The 14644-nt window shown below is 39.5% G+C and overlaps 1 protein-coding gene across 5 annotated transcripts in view; it reads left to right on the top strand.

The window, feature by feature from the left end:
* Window positions 1-14644, top strand: part of CHD2 (chromodomain helicase DNA binding protein 2) — a 116879-nt gene that overhangs the window by 41085 nt on the left and 61150 nt on the right. For 4 of the 5 annotated variants that reach the window (XR_007128601.1, XM_047736639.1, XM_047736640.1 and 1 more), the window contains 7 exons: window positions 1517-1617; window positions 2664-2708; window positions 2879-3057; window positions 4971-5095; window positions 6342-6558; window positions 8319-8408; window positions 9211-9401. Coding sequence is in view for 4 of the 5 variants with exons in the window: in XM_047736639.1 (XP_047592595.1) it covers window positions 1517-1617; window positions 2664-2708; window positions 2879-3057; window positions 4971-5095; window positions 6342-6558; window positions 8319-8408; window positions 9211-9401 (948 nt within the window). In the remaining variant the exon portion in view is untranslated. Of the gene's footprint in view, window positions 1-1516; window positions 1618-2663; window positions 2709-2878; window positions 3058-4970; window positions 5100-6341; window positions 6559-8318; window positions 8409-9210; window positions 9402-14644 lie in introns of those variants that run through there. The other variant, XM_047736641.1, reaches the window with a different exon arrangement.

Consider the following 14644-nt stretch of genomic DNA (forward strand, 5'->3'; position numbering starts at 1 on the left):
GAAGTGGTGGTATATTTGCAGCGTTGAGGGAAGGGAAGGTTTTTCAGTAATGCGTGGAGCACACAGCTGTCTAGGAACTTGAATTTTGTCTTGATTATCTGAGCACTGAGCCAGCTGTAATTCCAGTTTATAAAATTGTGACCCGAAGACACTCTGTACTTCCTATATGGCCACAAAGTTTGTAGAGTTTAATTAATAATAAGTAGTTTATGGAGCATTTTGTGCACGCAGTACTTTTAATCCTCAAAATAAGCCCATGAGATTCTCTCTGTTGTACGTAACACATTTTATAGGTAGAAGAGTGAGGCACAGCGCAGCTTTTCTAGGGGACCCAGGATTGGAACTCTGGCAGCCGGAGCTCCTAAACACCTTGTTACTCCCTGTTTTCTGGGGTAGCTTACATGTCAGGAGCTCATATTCTAGAACTGTCTGGGTTCTGGTGCACTTAATACTATTCTTAGTTTTATACAGTTTGCAGAAATGGTGAGACAAACACATAACTTCTGAAGCTGTGATAGACTGTTGTGTTGTTCGTTTTCTTACAACTTTGAATGTGGCCGAGTTGCATACAAGAAATAGGTGGGGGCGGTAGCAGCCACAAACCTAAACTAATCATCAGGTTGAACCCTGAAGACAGACTTGTCAGTGTAATGGAGTCAGGTTATTTTGTGTTAGAAATAGGGCCAGATGGGTTCTAGTTTCCCTTTTACTACTATGCATAAGATGTTTCTTCAGTAAATCCCTTATTTTTCCTTTGAGTGTCCCAAAGATGGGGTTGGTTGTAAAGTGGTTAGAAATTTAAAATCCTCCGAAGTACAGTAGTATTTCATTTCAGGTTGCTCCTGTCATCCTTCTGTAGAATTTTGGTGCCAGAACTAACTAGTTTTCCATAAAAGCTACATCAAATCATTCTTAAAGTACATACCTACATGAAAAACAGGCACATTTCCTTTTAAATCTGGAGAACGGTTTTATTGCCTGTTCTGTTTATATATATGAATTTGTCACACAAAGTTATTTTTAGGTCTTTATAAAGAAAGAACAACTGGTGTGTCCTATGAGTGTAAGGTTTTCCTTTTTTTTTTTTTTTTAAGATTTTATTTATTTGACAGAGAGCACAAGTAGGCAGAGTGGTAGGCAGAGGGAGAGGGAGAAGCAGGCCCCCTGCTGATTAGGAGCCTGATGTGGGGCTTGATCCCAGGACTCTCGGATCATGACTCAAGCCAAGGGCAGATGCTTAACCAACTGAATCACCTAGGTGTCCCAGTTTTCTAAAAGGTTTTCTAAAAGTACGTTTTTTATTAAATATCTGGCCTAATAACTAGTAAAGGAATTGCTAAAGGACAGATGGAAGTAGAGACTCCGTTTCTTTTCCTCTTTTTGACTTTGAGAGATGTGTATAGGTCTCCCAAATCTTTTTTTTTTTTTTTTTTTTTTTTAATTAAAAAAAAAGTTTTTTTTTTTTTTTAGGTCTCCCAAATCTAACTGGGATGTATTTTTTCTGTCTTCTGTCTAGGTTAGGAAAAGTCTCTCCTGAAGATGTGGAATATTTTAACTGCCAACAAGAGCTGGCCTCAGAGTTGAACAAACAGTATCAGATAGTTGAAAGAGTCATTGGTGAGCACATGGAAACTTGTTTCAGCAGTGTTTGAGCTCCACGAATAATGGCTTTTGGTTTTGGGGTAATGTAAATTAAAAAATGTGTTTTGTGGGTTTACTTTTTGATAGTATATAGACACCTAGATTTATTTTGAAGGAAAAGTTAACGAGATTTGCTAGTATATTTGGATGTGGGGGATGAGAGAAAATGATGTCAAGTAGGATGCCATGATTTTTGACTCAAGCAAGTAGGAGAATACAGGTACTATTTACTGAAATGAAAGGTTAAGACCTGGAAGAGCTGATTTTTGGAATGGAAATCAAGAACTTGGTTTGATATTTCTAAGTTTGCTATACTTCTTAGTGGTCTGAGTGGGAAGTATTGTGAAGGCTGTAGCATTTGTGAGCCTGGAGTTGAGATCTCTTAGTCTGTGCTGGAGATTTAAGTTTGGGAATTTATCACTACATAGATAGTATTTAAAGCCTGAGATATACTGAGATTATCAGACATAGAATAGGAAGTCTGAGAACATTCCACGTTCTGGAAGTCAGGAAGAAGCCACAGGAGACAAAAAAGAGTCAGTGAGATTGGATGGCGGCTGAGGGGGATTATATCCTGGATGCCAGGTGATACAGGGGGCTTGGGAAGGAGGAAACGCTGCTAGCCGAATGTGGTGAGGATAAGATGTGATCCTTGAGTTTGGCCCCCGTGTAGTGCTAGTGAATTGGATCCGTGGAGTGGTGGGAATACAGGCCTGATTGGGGTGGCTTCAAGAGACAGTGAGGCGGACAGTGAGTAGGAGCAAGTCTTCTGGGGAGTTTTGTTGTAAAGAGGGAACAGAGGAATGCGGTAGTAGATCCACAGGGCTGTGAGCACAGGACTGTTTCTCCTTCTCCCTCCCCCCTCCCTCCCCCTTCCCACCCTTCTCCCTTCCTTCCTTCCTTCCTTTCTTTTTTGATACAACATTGTAGAATATATTTGTATTCTTACTTGTAGGCCCTAAAGTGTCACTCTTTTCTTGGTTATAGTGGTAATTTTTCTATTTTATTTTCCTTTTGTTTAGCTGTGAAGACAAGCAAATCTACACTGGGTCAGACAGATTTTCCAGGTAAGCAAAAGCTCTGGTTAGTAAATGTTAGCATTTAAGAGCAGTTCGTGTTTTGCAGAGTATTCGCTGTTTTTCCGTGTGGCGATTTGATGGTTACATGTAAAACAGCATTGTCACTCCCCTTCCTTTAATGACAGATGCTAACCTACAATTTTTTATATGTAAAATAGCTCATAGTCGGAAGCCGGCACCTTCAAATGAACCTGAATATCTGTGCAAATGGATGGGATTGCCCTATTCAGAGTGTAGCTGGGAAGATGAAGCCTTGATCGGCAGGAAGTCCCAGAGCTGCATTGACAGCTTCCATAGTCGGAACAACTCTAAAACCATCCCGACGAGAGAATGCAAGGTGTGATTGCTGGCTTTTGTTTTTCCAGGGGAAAGAGGTATTGATAGGGTTGGTCACATAGATATTGGGAAGAGAAAAATACTATAAAAGTAAATGATAATTCCCATTTTGAAGTGAAAGAAGATGAATTAACCTTGACATCAAAGTTAAATATTAAAACAAAGGGAGAGCATGAGTTGAATAATGGCTCTGCTGATCTCTTTATTCTTAAAATTCACAGACCCCGGGTATGTCTAATTAGAGACAATGTGCAGAATATTTGAAAGAATTTAAGTCCTTTAAAGAGAACTAACAGGAAAGGGGAGAGGCTCTGAATTCTCCATTAGAGCCCAAATATATAGGCTTTTTCAGTTGCTAGATTGATTTCCCTTCACCGGAATCCACTGCCCGTGTAAAGTGGTGTGCCTCGGTAACAAAAGTCTGTGTAAGACGTGGCTCTGTCTCTGAGAAGTTGACATCCAGTTCGTGGCACCAAGCCTCCATCTGTGAAACGCAGTATGTGACCGAGGGGGCAGTGAGTATAGTAAAGAATTTCTGGTCTGAGAAGCACAGAGGTAGAAGTCACTGAGCTCTGGTAGTCCTTGAGGAGGTTTGAAAGAGTTAAAGAGGAGGTTGTGGTACTTGAACTGCCCTGGTCTTTGAAGAAGGGGTTAATGCCTGGTAGACAAAGGGGGGCCTGGTTTATTGCCCTCCCACGAAGGATGCAGGAGAAAGCTGTTCTTTGAGTGGGAAGAGAGGAAAGTGACGTCAGCGAGTGCATTTGGGTCCGAGTTCCTCGAAGGTGCTTGAATAGGCACCTTGAATGCTGTGAAGGGTATTTTGGGCTTTACCCTGTGGGTTCTGATGTGAGAAGAGCAGCAGGATGGAAGCTGTATTTAGCCCCATCTCACAGCAGTGTGCAGGAGACTGGAGGCGCTACTTAAAAAGCCAGAAGGTCCAGCCAGGAAGATGCCATACAAGTCCCTGAGGAAAGAACAGTGTGAGGACAAGGGAAGTCGTGGAGGGATGGGAGGATCAGATGGCAGAAGCACGATGGGGAGACTTGGCAGAAGTGGATGCGGTGTTTGGTGGCTGAGCGCAAAGAATCAGATTTGTTTACTGTGGGCTGCTCACAGAGGAGAGCTGAGATGATCCGTGACCACCTTATCAAACAGATCTTAGGGTGATACTTCACATAGTAGGGTGCTAATTCCACAGAATCCCGATCTTCAAGGGAAATAGTCCCTGAAAAAAGACTTTATGGCCACGAACTTTGGGAAGCATTTCTAAATGAATTTTCCCTGTAAATTCACAATATGCACAAGCATTTTAGACTTGGAAAAGTCACGAGTAATGAAATTTATGTAACTTTTATTACATTGTTTCCCAAATGGATTTAGCCGTGGAATCCCTATTTCGTCAAACCATAGAGACATGGCCCTACTAGAGAGACCACTCCATCCTTCACACCATTTCATTAAGAAAACCAAACTCACATCCCTGGCGTTCCCAGCTAGATGGGGGCTGCATTTCAGAATTTGCAAATGCCATCACAGTAAAGTTCTGCTGGGTTTAGTGTGTGCAGACTTTCCCAGAGGTGTCGTACAGTTTAAACGAGGTAACATAAAGATGATTGTATGGCACTCACTGCCTGCTGTAAGATAGAGACATTATAAAACAAGTGCTGTGTAATGTTCACGGACTGACTGCAGGACCAGGAGCAGGCCCAACCGAGAACTATTTGGGATGCTTCAGGCTTTGGGAATACAGACTACAGTGAAAGGTGTGGGCTGGGCTGGGTGGGGTTCGTGTGGTAGATCTGGAATTTAAACTTTTGTGCTGTAGTTCGGAGTGCATAAATCACGGCTAGCATTTTAACATAGGAACAGCAAGAAAGTCGTCTTCAGACCGGGGCTTTAATTTTGGTTTTTCAGGCCTTGAAGCAGAGACCACGATTTGTGGCTTTAAAGAAACAACCGGCATATTTAGGAGGGGAGAATCTGGAGCTCCGTGACTATCAGCTAGAAGGCCTCAACTGGCTTGCTCATTCCTGGTGCAAGTAGGTAGAAAAATATGAAATTTTCTTTTTTTTTTTAAAGATTTTATTTATTTATTTGACACAGAGAGATCAGAAGTAGGCAGAGAGGCAGGCAGAGAGAGAGGAAGAAGCAGGCTCCCTGCTGACCAGAGAGCCCGATGTGGGGCTCGATCCCAGGACGCTGGGATCATGACCCGAGCCGAAGGCAGAGGCTTTAACCCACTGAGCCACCCAGGCACCCCGAAAAATATGAAATTTTCTTTACGGTTTCTGGCTTCTTTATTGTTAAGTGCAAATAATGATTTTTTTCTGTTGTGTATTACAGAAACGGAAAAAGTATGTGAGGGAAGGCTCTTCTAGGAGTTTATACGTGTGTGTAATATCATTTTAATCTTAAGTAAAGTGTACTTGGTTAATTAGTTATCTGAGGGTAGATTGCCTTTTGCCATACATCTATTCCTTCTTCCATGCCAAATGGGCTGTTTTTTATTTCCCAACATACTTTCGTACTCTGGCCATTTCTTTGAGTGTTTTTCTTCCATCTAGATAATCCTCTCCTGTTAGTGTCCAGTTGAAATCCAGACTGTTTCCTAGAACAGTGTTTCTCAAAGTGTGATCAAAGGAATACAGCTGCATCAGAATATCCGGAAGTGTCTGTTTAAAAGTTCAGATCCCTGAGCCCTTTCCCAGATACTTTCATTTGGTAGGTGTAGGGTGGATTCAGAAATCTAACCTTAGCCTACCTCTGGTATAGATTGTTCTGTATTTAAAACAAGCCACAGGCCCTGCAGCACAGAGGCCTAGGGAGTAGTGTGCATAGCATTAAACAACCCAGTGGCCTGCAGTGCAGTGGGTGGGTGCTTTTGGAAGAAGCACATGATAGCCAGTTTTCTTCTGCTTTCTGTAATGGCGGAGCCCAAGGTCATGTTCTTGGACACCTCAGTATAATAAAACATGCCTTCTCTGTTACAAGGGGTAGATGTAAAAGAAAGACCAAAGTGCAAGGTGAAGAATATAGTCTGAATAGGCTCTGATGGAAACCCAAATTTGGGTCATACTCAGATCACTTGTTATTTTGCTATTTTATAGCTTCTACTTTCTTTTCATGCAGGAGAGGAAATTCGGTTGGGGCTTGGGACCAGTGCCTTGCTTGGTGAATTCTGAGGCTTTAATGTCCTTGTTCTTCGTGTGTGTGTGTGTGTGTGTGTGTGTGTGTGTGTGTGTGAACTAATGATTTTGTTTTGTTTTTATTTTTCTCTTTTTGCAGAAGTAACAGTGTAATCCTTGCTGATGAAATGGGCCTAGGAAAGACCATCCAGACCATATCATTCCTCTCCTACCTGTTCCACCAACACCAGCTGTATGGCCCCTTTCTTATAGTCGTCCCTTTATCCACCCTCACCTCATGGCAGAGGGAGTTTGAAATCTGGGCACCAGAGATTAACGTAGTGGTTTACATAGGTGACCTGATGAGCAGAAATACGGTGTGTAAACAAAAAGAATTGGGATAGAATCTGTGTTATAAATGTATTTTGGAAATTGACCTAAAGCCATTATAGTCTTTAGTAGCATTATGATTCTGACACTGCCATGCTCCCAATGTTGGGAGATTTATGTATCACAAAAATGCAACGGAGATAGTCTTTAAAACATGCTTACTATGTTAAGGGAAAGCAACGGCAGTCTATGAATGGGAATCTCTTTTAGTTGGATTGCAGTATTTTTCTTCTGTCTTTTGTATTTCCAAGACCACTTATTTAGAGATGGAATTAATACTTCATAGAATGTTAATACTATTTTTGCTGTTTAAGCAGAGAGCTGCTGCTAAAATGGAGTTCTTAGAGTTTGTTTCTCAGCCTTTTAATGTGATGAGGTTATAGAACTTGTAAGGAAGGAATAAAGAGAAAGGACAATGAGCCATGCTAGGGCTATAGAAATGAGAATTACTTCTCTGTTTTCAACCTTAACGTGAGTAGTAGGAACTCAGAAAACAGAGGCTTGGTTTGCTCTTTGTTTAGCAAGTCATTTCTTGATAATAATTGACTTTTCCAAAAGTACCTGTTATGTGCGAGGGCCCATGCTGGTTGCTTTGTGTATATTACCTGTAACCCCCACGATCGTCCTCCAAGTAGATGCCACTCTTCCTAACCGATTGATGAAGTAAAGGACTCGAAGAGTTTAACACTCATTCCAGGCCAGCTAGAATGTGGCGGAGCTGGGGTCAGGACAGAGAATGGTCTGGTCCCAGACCTTTGTTCTTTGATTACTGTGTGTTCATTTCATAACTGTATCTTAGAGTAAACTGTTTCTGGGGGATTGCTTATCACAAGAGCAAACCATCAGGAATCCTCAAACCTTTGAGACATGTGTTATATATTAAATATTTTCATTCAAATTGTCTAAACCCTGGCAGATTTCATGGCTCTGATTTTGAGTTTCTAAGCATATAGTCGCTCTTAGCTTTGCGAATCCATTTGTTAACTGTTAATAAAAGTTGAAAGAAAAAACCTTCTTAGATTATGCAGAATGGCTTCAATCACTGCATTCAAATCTGAAGACAAAGTGAACTCTGAAAACTTGTGGAGTCAGAGAAGTTTTCTATGTGAACTCCCAACATTTCTTTTCTCTGTTCTTTCTTCCCCCTTGGTGGTGATCTCCACCCACACTCCTTGCCCTGTTGTCCACACACTGCAGTATGAATGTGGTAGTTTTTGTTTTCCTTTACATTCATTATTTTCATTCATATGAAATTACATTTTATCTCGTAACCTTCCCTTTCCTTTTCCTTGGAGGCCACATCTTTCTGCTCTAAGTTAATGACATTTCTGACCCGAGGTAGAGGTTGGGATTTGTTCTACTTGTTAATTAGAGTATTGCTCTACCAAAGAGCAAAGAATACTAAAATATTCTTAAGAAAATTAACATTTGGGGGATCACTAGATAAGTTCAACTTACTGGGGTTTAATTACAGATGCAGTGCATGTTTTGGTCAAATATTTTGGGGCAGAGGTGGGGGAAGATGACAGTTTATTTGAATTCTGGCAGTAAAGTTTTTGCCGCTCAGTGATCTTTTAATTATCTTATGGCTCTATATTGTGGTTGCTTAGGTCAGTTTAGAATGTATAAAATACTCATTAAATTCTAGTCAGGTTTGTTTTTTATTTGGCATGTTTATCACAAGACTACTGGTGATACAGAAAGGTGAAAGTAGAAGTTGTATCTTAATTACTGATTTCTCTTCTAGATACGGGAGTATGAATGGATTCATTCTCAGACTAAAAGACTCAAGTTCAATGCACTTATAACAACATATGAGATCCTCTTAAAAGATAAGGTGTGTAATTTTGTAGTGTGACTTGTCCAAATGGTAGGGTCTGTGCTTCCCGCTTGCCATGTTACTTCTCTGTATTTATTTTAAAAAGCAAACAAATGAACAAACAATCCACAAAGAATATTAAGGTTGTAAATAAAAATCAGAATCTTACAGTTGAAGGGGACTTTAGATTGCTTAGTCCAATGGAATTAAACAGGATGAAAGGGTACTGAGGCCAGTAACTTACCTGAGCGCCATCCTGGGCACTTCCCATCATATCTTTGTCAAGGAATTTCTCCACAACAGATGATGTGAACAGTCTCTGAATGAAGGTCTTTACACCATCTCTTTTCTACAATTACTAAGAAATGTGGCAGTTGGTCCCGTTGGTGATAACAAGTGTAAATGAGTTCAATTCGGTGGCTCTTGATGTTTCTGTGCTTCAGGATTGGGGTGGAGAAGAGGCAGAGAAGAATCTTAATGAACGAGAGACTGCACAATTGTGTTTTTTTGTTTTTGTATTGTGTTTGCCCAGCATACCAATTTTTGTGTTCTTGCTGTAGGGCATGCAGCAATGCCTGGTCTAAGAGACGCCCCCTCCCCGCCAATACCTTTTGGACGGTGATGTGCTCTTCTGAGCAGACCCCAGTCTAGCCAGAGACAGAATAAACAGAGGAGTCCTAATACAATTTAAGTCTGTGAAGAATAAATGTTTTCTATGTATACCTTTGTGATGGTATTTGTACAGAGATAATTAACACTTGAAAGTACTTTTGGGTTCCCTTCTGACCTGGTGGCTCGTTCTGTTTTGTTTTTACTTTAGACTGTGCTGGGCAGTATTAACTGGGCCTTTCTGGGAGTGGATGAAGCCCATCGGTTGAAGAATGATGACTCTTTATTGTATAAAACTCTGATTGATTTCAAGTCCCACCATAGGCTCCTGATTACGGGGACCCCTCTTCAGAATTCCCTCAAAGAGCTCTGGTCCTTGCTGCACTTTATTATGCCGGAGAAGTAAGCTCCTTCCTGTGTATTTCAAAAGATGCAGAATGTCTGAAATGCCAATGCTTTTTAATTTTTGAAAAACAGACCTTAGAGAAAACAGATGGCATGATTTGGGGATAGCAAAACGTGAAACTGGTGCAGGAACAAAAATTAGTAAACTGTTCTGTGATAAATGTGAGGAGACACAGAATTCAGCATGATGTCAAGGAGGAAAAGCCTGTTATCTACCAGATGTTGAAATCAGTTAATGCATTGGGGAAATAATTGGTAAATAGGAAACCTCAGACCTCTCTATTACAAGGTAATCAGTAATTGAAATGACGTATATAAGATACAGAGTGTGATAAGCATTAGTATCTTAAACCCAACCTTTGATAACAGAAGTCATCAGCATTAGGTGTTACTCAGATCTTTAACTTAGTAAAGAATCATGGAATGTTTTTATTGAGAAGATTTTTCTGGGAGAGATGCTATGCACGTTTCCTAAAATTTAAAGTTATCCAGTGGTATTCACTGATCCTTAGAATGAAATCAGAAGTTGTTACCCTAGCTTGAAAGACGTGGGTCTGTGCGGCCCCTCAGTAGTACTCTGACTCCTCCTATCCCACTTTATTCACCACTCATTCTGATTCAGCCGTTCGGTCATCTTTCTGTGTCTGTAACGTGCCAAGCCTCTGCCGCTCTTTTTGTCTGGACTGTTCTCCCTCCTCCTCATCTTCATGTGGCCAGTCACGTCTTAACATTTTTGCCTCAGCCTATGTGACCACCTCCTTTTTGATGTCTCCTCGGACCACCCAACTGAAGCTGCCTGTTCGATGGGCTTATCACCTACCCTGTCTTATTTTCTTCCTGGCGCCTCCCTTTCCTCATATCTTCCTCATTCATCACATGTCATTAGATTTGCGCATCAGAAGCTGCAGGGATCGTGTTCCCGTAATTCATCGATTGTCCACATTGCCTAGAGTAGTTTCTGGCATGCGGTAGGCAGCCAAGGATTGTCACATTGACAGGGAAATGCTCCACAGTTTTTTTTAACTCAGAAAAGATTTGAGTGCATGCTATGTGCCATAAATTGAGCAAGGTGTTTTTGATAACGTAATGAAAAACATAAAAGTGCTCCCGTCCCCCATGTGTTAACTTTTGGTGAACACTGTTGAGATACTGTTTACATACCATAAAATACACAATTGCAAGGATGCCATTCAGTATTTTTTAGTAAATTTCTTGAGTTGTGCACCCATCATAATCTAGTTTTGCAATATTTTCTTCACCCAGAAAAGTTTCCTCTTACCTGTTTGTAGTTAGTTTCTGCTTCTGCCTTAAGCCTTAGGCAATCGCTAATTGGTTTTCATCTCTAGAGATTTAACTTTTATAGAAATTTTATATAAATGAAATCCTGATAAGTAGTCTTTTGTTTGTGGCTTGTTACCTTTAGCATATATTTTTGAGATTCCTCTGTGTCATAGAGTTTATCGGGAGTTAGTCTGTTAAAATGGGGTAATGTTCCATTTTATGTGTGACCGGTCACTAGTTAATGGACATTTTGGGTTGCTTCAGTTTTGGGCTGTCGCGACTGTGTGTGGACGTATGTTTTTATCTATCTTCATTAGATACTTAGTGAAATTGCTGGATTGTTGGGAAAGTATATCTTTAACTTAAGGAGCTATCAGACTGTGTTCCGTTTGCCATTCTTACCAGAAGTGTTTGAATTTTCAGTTTCTCAGTACCCTCACCAGTACTTGGAAGTGGTCAGTCTTTTGGGGTCTAGTCATTCTAGGAGGCGTGTAGTGTCATTTCATTGTGGCTCAGAATCCCATTTCTGTGATGACTGATAATGTTGAACATCTTTTCATATGTTCATTAGCCATTTGTCTATTTTTGGTGAAATATCTGTTTAAGCCTCTTGCCTATTTTTTTTTTTAAGAATATTTATTTATTTGACAGATCACAAGTAGGCAGAGAGGCAGGCAGAGAGAGAGGGGGAAGCAGGCTCCCTGCTTAGCAAAGAGCCTGATGCGGGGGGATCACGACCTGAGCCGAAGGCAGAGGCTTAACCCACTGCGCCACCCAGGTGCCCCACTTCTTTATTTTCTTAATGGGAATTTTAATTCTTATGTTTAGGTCTCTATTCCATTTTGCATTTTTGTTACAGTGTGAAGCATGAGGACTTAAGGTCATATTTTTTTGCAGTGGGATTTGGGAAATTGTCCCAGTGCCATTTATTGAAAAGAGTATTTTTTTCTTTATTGAATTGCCTTGGTACCTTTGTTGAAAATCAGTTGAGATCGTGAATATAAGGTTCTGTCTCTGGATTCTCAGTTCTGATTTGTTGGTATGTATTTCTGTCCTTACGCTGATGCCACACTGTCTTGATTACTGAGGCTTTACACTGATTCTTAAAATGGTGAGATATAAGTTCAGTTTTGTCTTTATTAAAAATAATTTGGCTATTCTTGATCCTTTGTATTCCCATAGGCATTTTAGGATCAGCTTGTTGATGTCTGAAAGGAAAAGAAATCTTCCAGAACTTTGATAGGTATTATGTTGAGTTTAGAGAGATTTATTTAGAGAGATTTAGAGAGAATTTAGAGAGAACTATTATCTTCTAACAGTATTGAGCTTTTTAAGCTATTCATCACAGAAAGTTTCCTGTTTATTTAGATTTTCTGTAATTTTTCTCAACAGTATTTAGTAGTTTTCAGCCCATAAGTCCTATATTTCCTAAGTTTGTTCCTACTTATTTTAATTTTTTTTTTAAATATTTATTTATTTGACAGAGAGAGAGCACAAGTAGACAGAGAGGCAGGCAGAGAGAGAGAGAGAGAGAGGGAAGCAGGCTCCCTGCTGAGCAGAGAGCCCGATGCGGGCCTTGATCCCAGGACCCTGAGATCATGACCTGAGCCAAAGGCAGCGGCTTAACCCACTGAGCCACCCGGGCGCCCTGATTTTTTTTTTTAAAGATTTTATTTATTTATTTGACAGAGAGATCACAAGTAGGCAGAGAGGCAGGCAGAGAGAGAAGAGGAAGCAGGCTCCCTGCCGAGCAGAGAGCCTGATGCGGGGCTCGATCCCAGGACTCTGAGATCATGACCTGAGCCGAAGGCAGCGGCTTAACCCACTGAGCCACCCAGGCACCCCTTATTTTGATTTTGATTGGAATTCTTTTAAATGTAGTTTTCATATTGTAATAGAGTTTTTTATAGAGATCTTGAATTATTTCCACTGTTTTTGCTGTTCTTTATTTCCCTGTGTTTTCTAGATACAGGATCACATTCTAGATACAGGATCTTGTAAATTGTGGATGGATGTCTCTTATTTCTTGCTCTGTGGTATTCTCTAGAATGCCTGTGTTGAGTAGAATTAGGAACAGGATATTGGCTATAGAATTTTTGAAAATACCCTTTATTGGGTTGAGGAAGTGTTATTCTATTCCTGGTTTTTGTGAGTTTTTATAATGAATGAGTGTTGGATTTTGTCACATGCTTCCCACCCCCTTCCCCAGGTCTCTTGAGGGGACTATGATTTTTGTTCTTTATTTTACCAATATGGTATATTAGTTACTTTATAGATGTTAAGACAGCCTTTCATTCCTGTGATAAATCTGACTTAGTTATGATGTTGCATCCTTTTTTGTGTTTCTGCATTCATTTTGCTAATATTTTGTTAAAGACTTCTGCATCTGTGTTTTTGAGGAATATTAGTCTCTAGTTCTGTGTTTGTGTATGTGCGTATGTGTAATGTCTGCCTAGCTTTGGTATCAGCGTAATAGAATGAATTGGAAAGTGTTCTTTCTTCCCTTATTTCCTGAAAGAATTTATTAGGATTGGTGTTAACTTTTTCTTAAAATATTTGATAGGATTTACCAGTATAGCCATGTGGATGGGCCTAGTTTTTCTTTGTGGGAAAATTTTTAATGACTAATTCAATTTCTAGTTGTAGACCTGTTCAGGTTTTCTGTTTCTTTTTCACTTAGTTTTGTTAATCTGTGTCTTTCTAAGAATTTGTCCATTTTGTCTAAGTTGTCTGATTTGTTGGCATAATGTTATAGTGTTTCCTTATAATCCTTTTACTTTTTGAAGAATAAATTGTGTTCTCAGTAATTTTTGGTTGTGGTAATTTGTGTCTTTCTTTTTTTCTTGGTCATTTCAGGTAAAGGTTTAACAGTTTGGAGGATGTTTTCAAAGAAAACAACTTGTGACTTTTTTTTCCCCTGTTTCCTATTTCATGTATCTCTTTCCTCATCTTTATTATTGCCTTTGATTTAATTGTCTCATTTTCTCTTAAGGTAGAAGCTCAGATTATTGATTTAAGACCTTTTTTCCTTTTCTCAGTATGGGTGTTTAAAGGTATAGCTTACCCTCCACATGTTGCTTTTGCTGCGTTCTCTGAATATTGATCTCATGTGTTTTGGCTTTCATTCAGTTTCACCTTTTCCGATTGCTCTTGTGATTTCTTCTTTGATGCATGGTTTTTGTTTTAAATGTGCTGGTTAATTTAAAATATTTAGGTACTTCCCTAATGATTCATAATTTAATTTTGTCTTAAAGAATATGTTTTAAGTGGATTTACTGTTACTTGTTAAATGCTATAGTATGTTTTCTATTTTGGAGAATGTTCTTTGTGCACTTGAAAAGATAATACTTAGCTTTCATAGGGTAGAGTTCTGTTTATTACATCAACTTAGTTAATAGTCTTAGTCAAGTCTTAGATAGCTTTATTGACTTCATGTCTAGTTCTATCTATTATTGACAGTGAAACATTTCCATATTTAACTGTAGTTGAATGATCTACTATTTTCGGTTCTGTGAGGTTTTCCTTCATGTATTTGAGAGGTTTGGGTGTTAGGTTTGTGCACTTTTGTAATTGTTCTGTGTTCCTGATCATTGATCTTTTTATCATGAAATGTATGTCCCTCTTTATCTCTAGTAATATCTCTTGTTCTTTAGATCTGTTTTGTGTGATATGACAGCTCTTTAGCTCTCTTTTGGTAACTGCATGGTATACTGTTTTCCATCACTTCACTTTCAGCTTCTTTTTATGAGTTTAAAATGTGATTCTTTTAGACAACATATGGTTCATCTTCCTCTTTTAATCTGGTCTGACAGTCTCTGCCTTTTGAGGGTTTAGTTCATTCACATGTAATGTTATTCTTGCTATGGTTGGATTTATGTATGCTATTCTGCTTCCCCCCCCCCACATTTTCTTTCTTTTTTGTTTGTTTCTGTTACTGCCTTTTTTTGTTTCAACGGTTA

The sequence above is a fragment of the Lutra lutra genome, chromosome 7 (genome assembly GCF_902655055.1).
Source record: "Lutra lutra chromosome 7, mLutLut1.2, whole genome shotgun sequence".
NCBI lineage: Eukaryota > Metazoa > Chordata > Mammalia > Carnivora > Mustelidae > Lutra > Lutra lutra.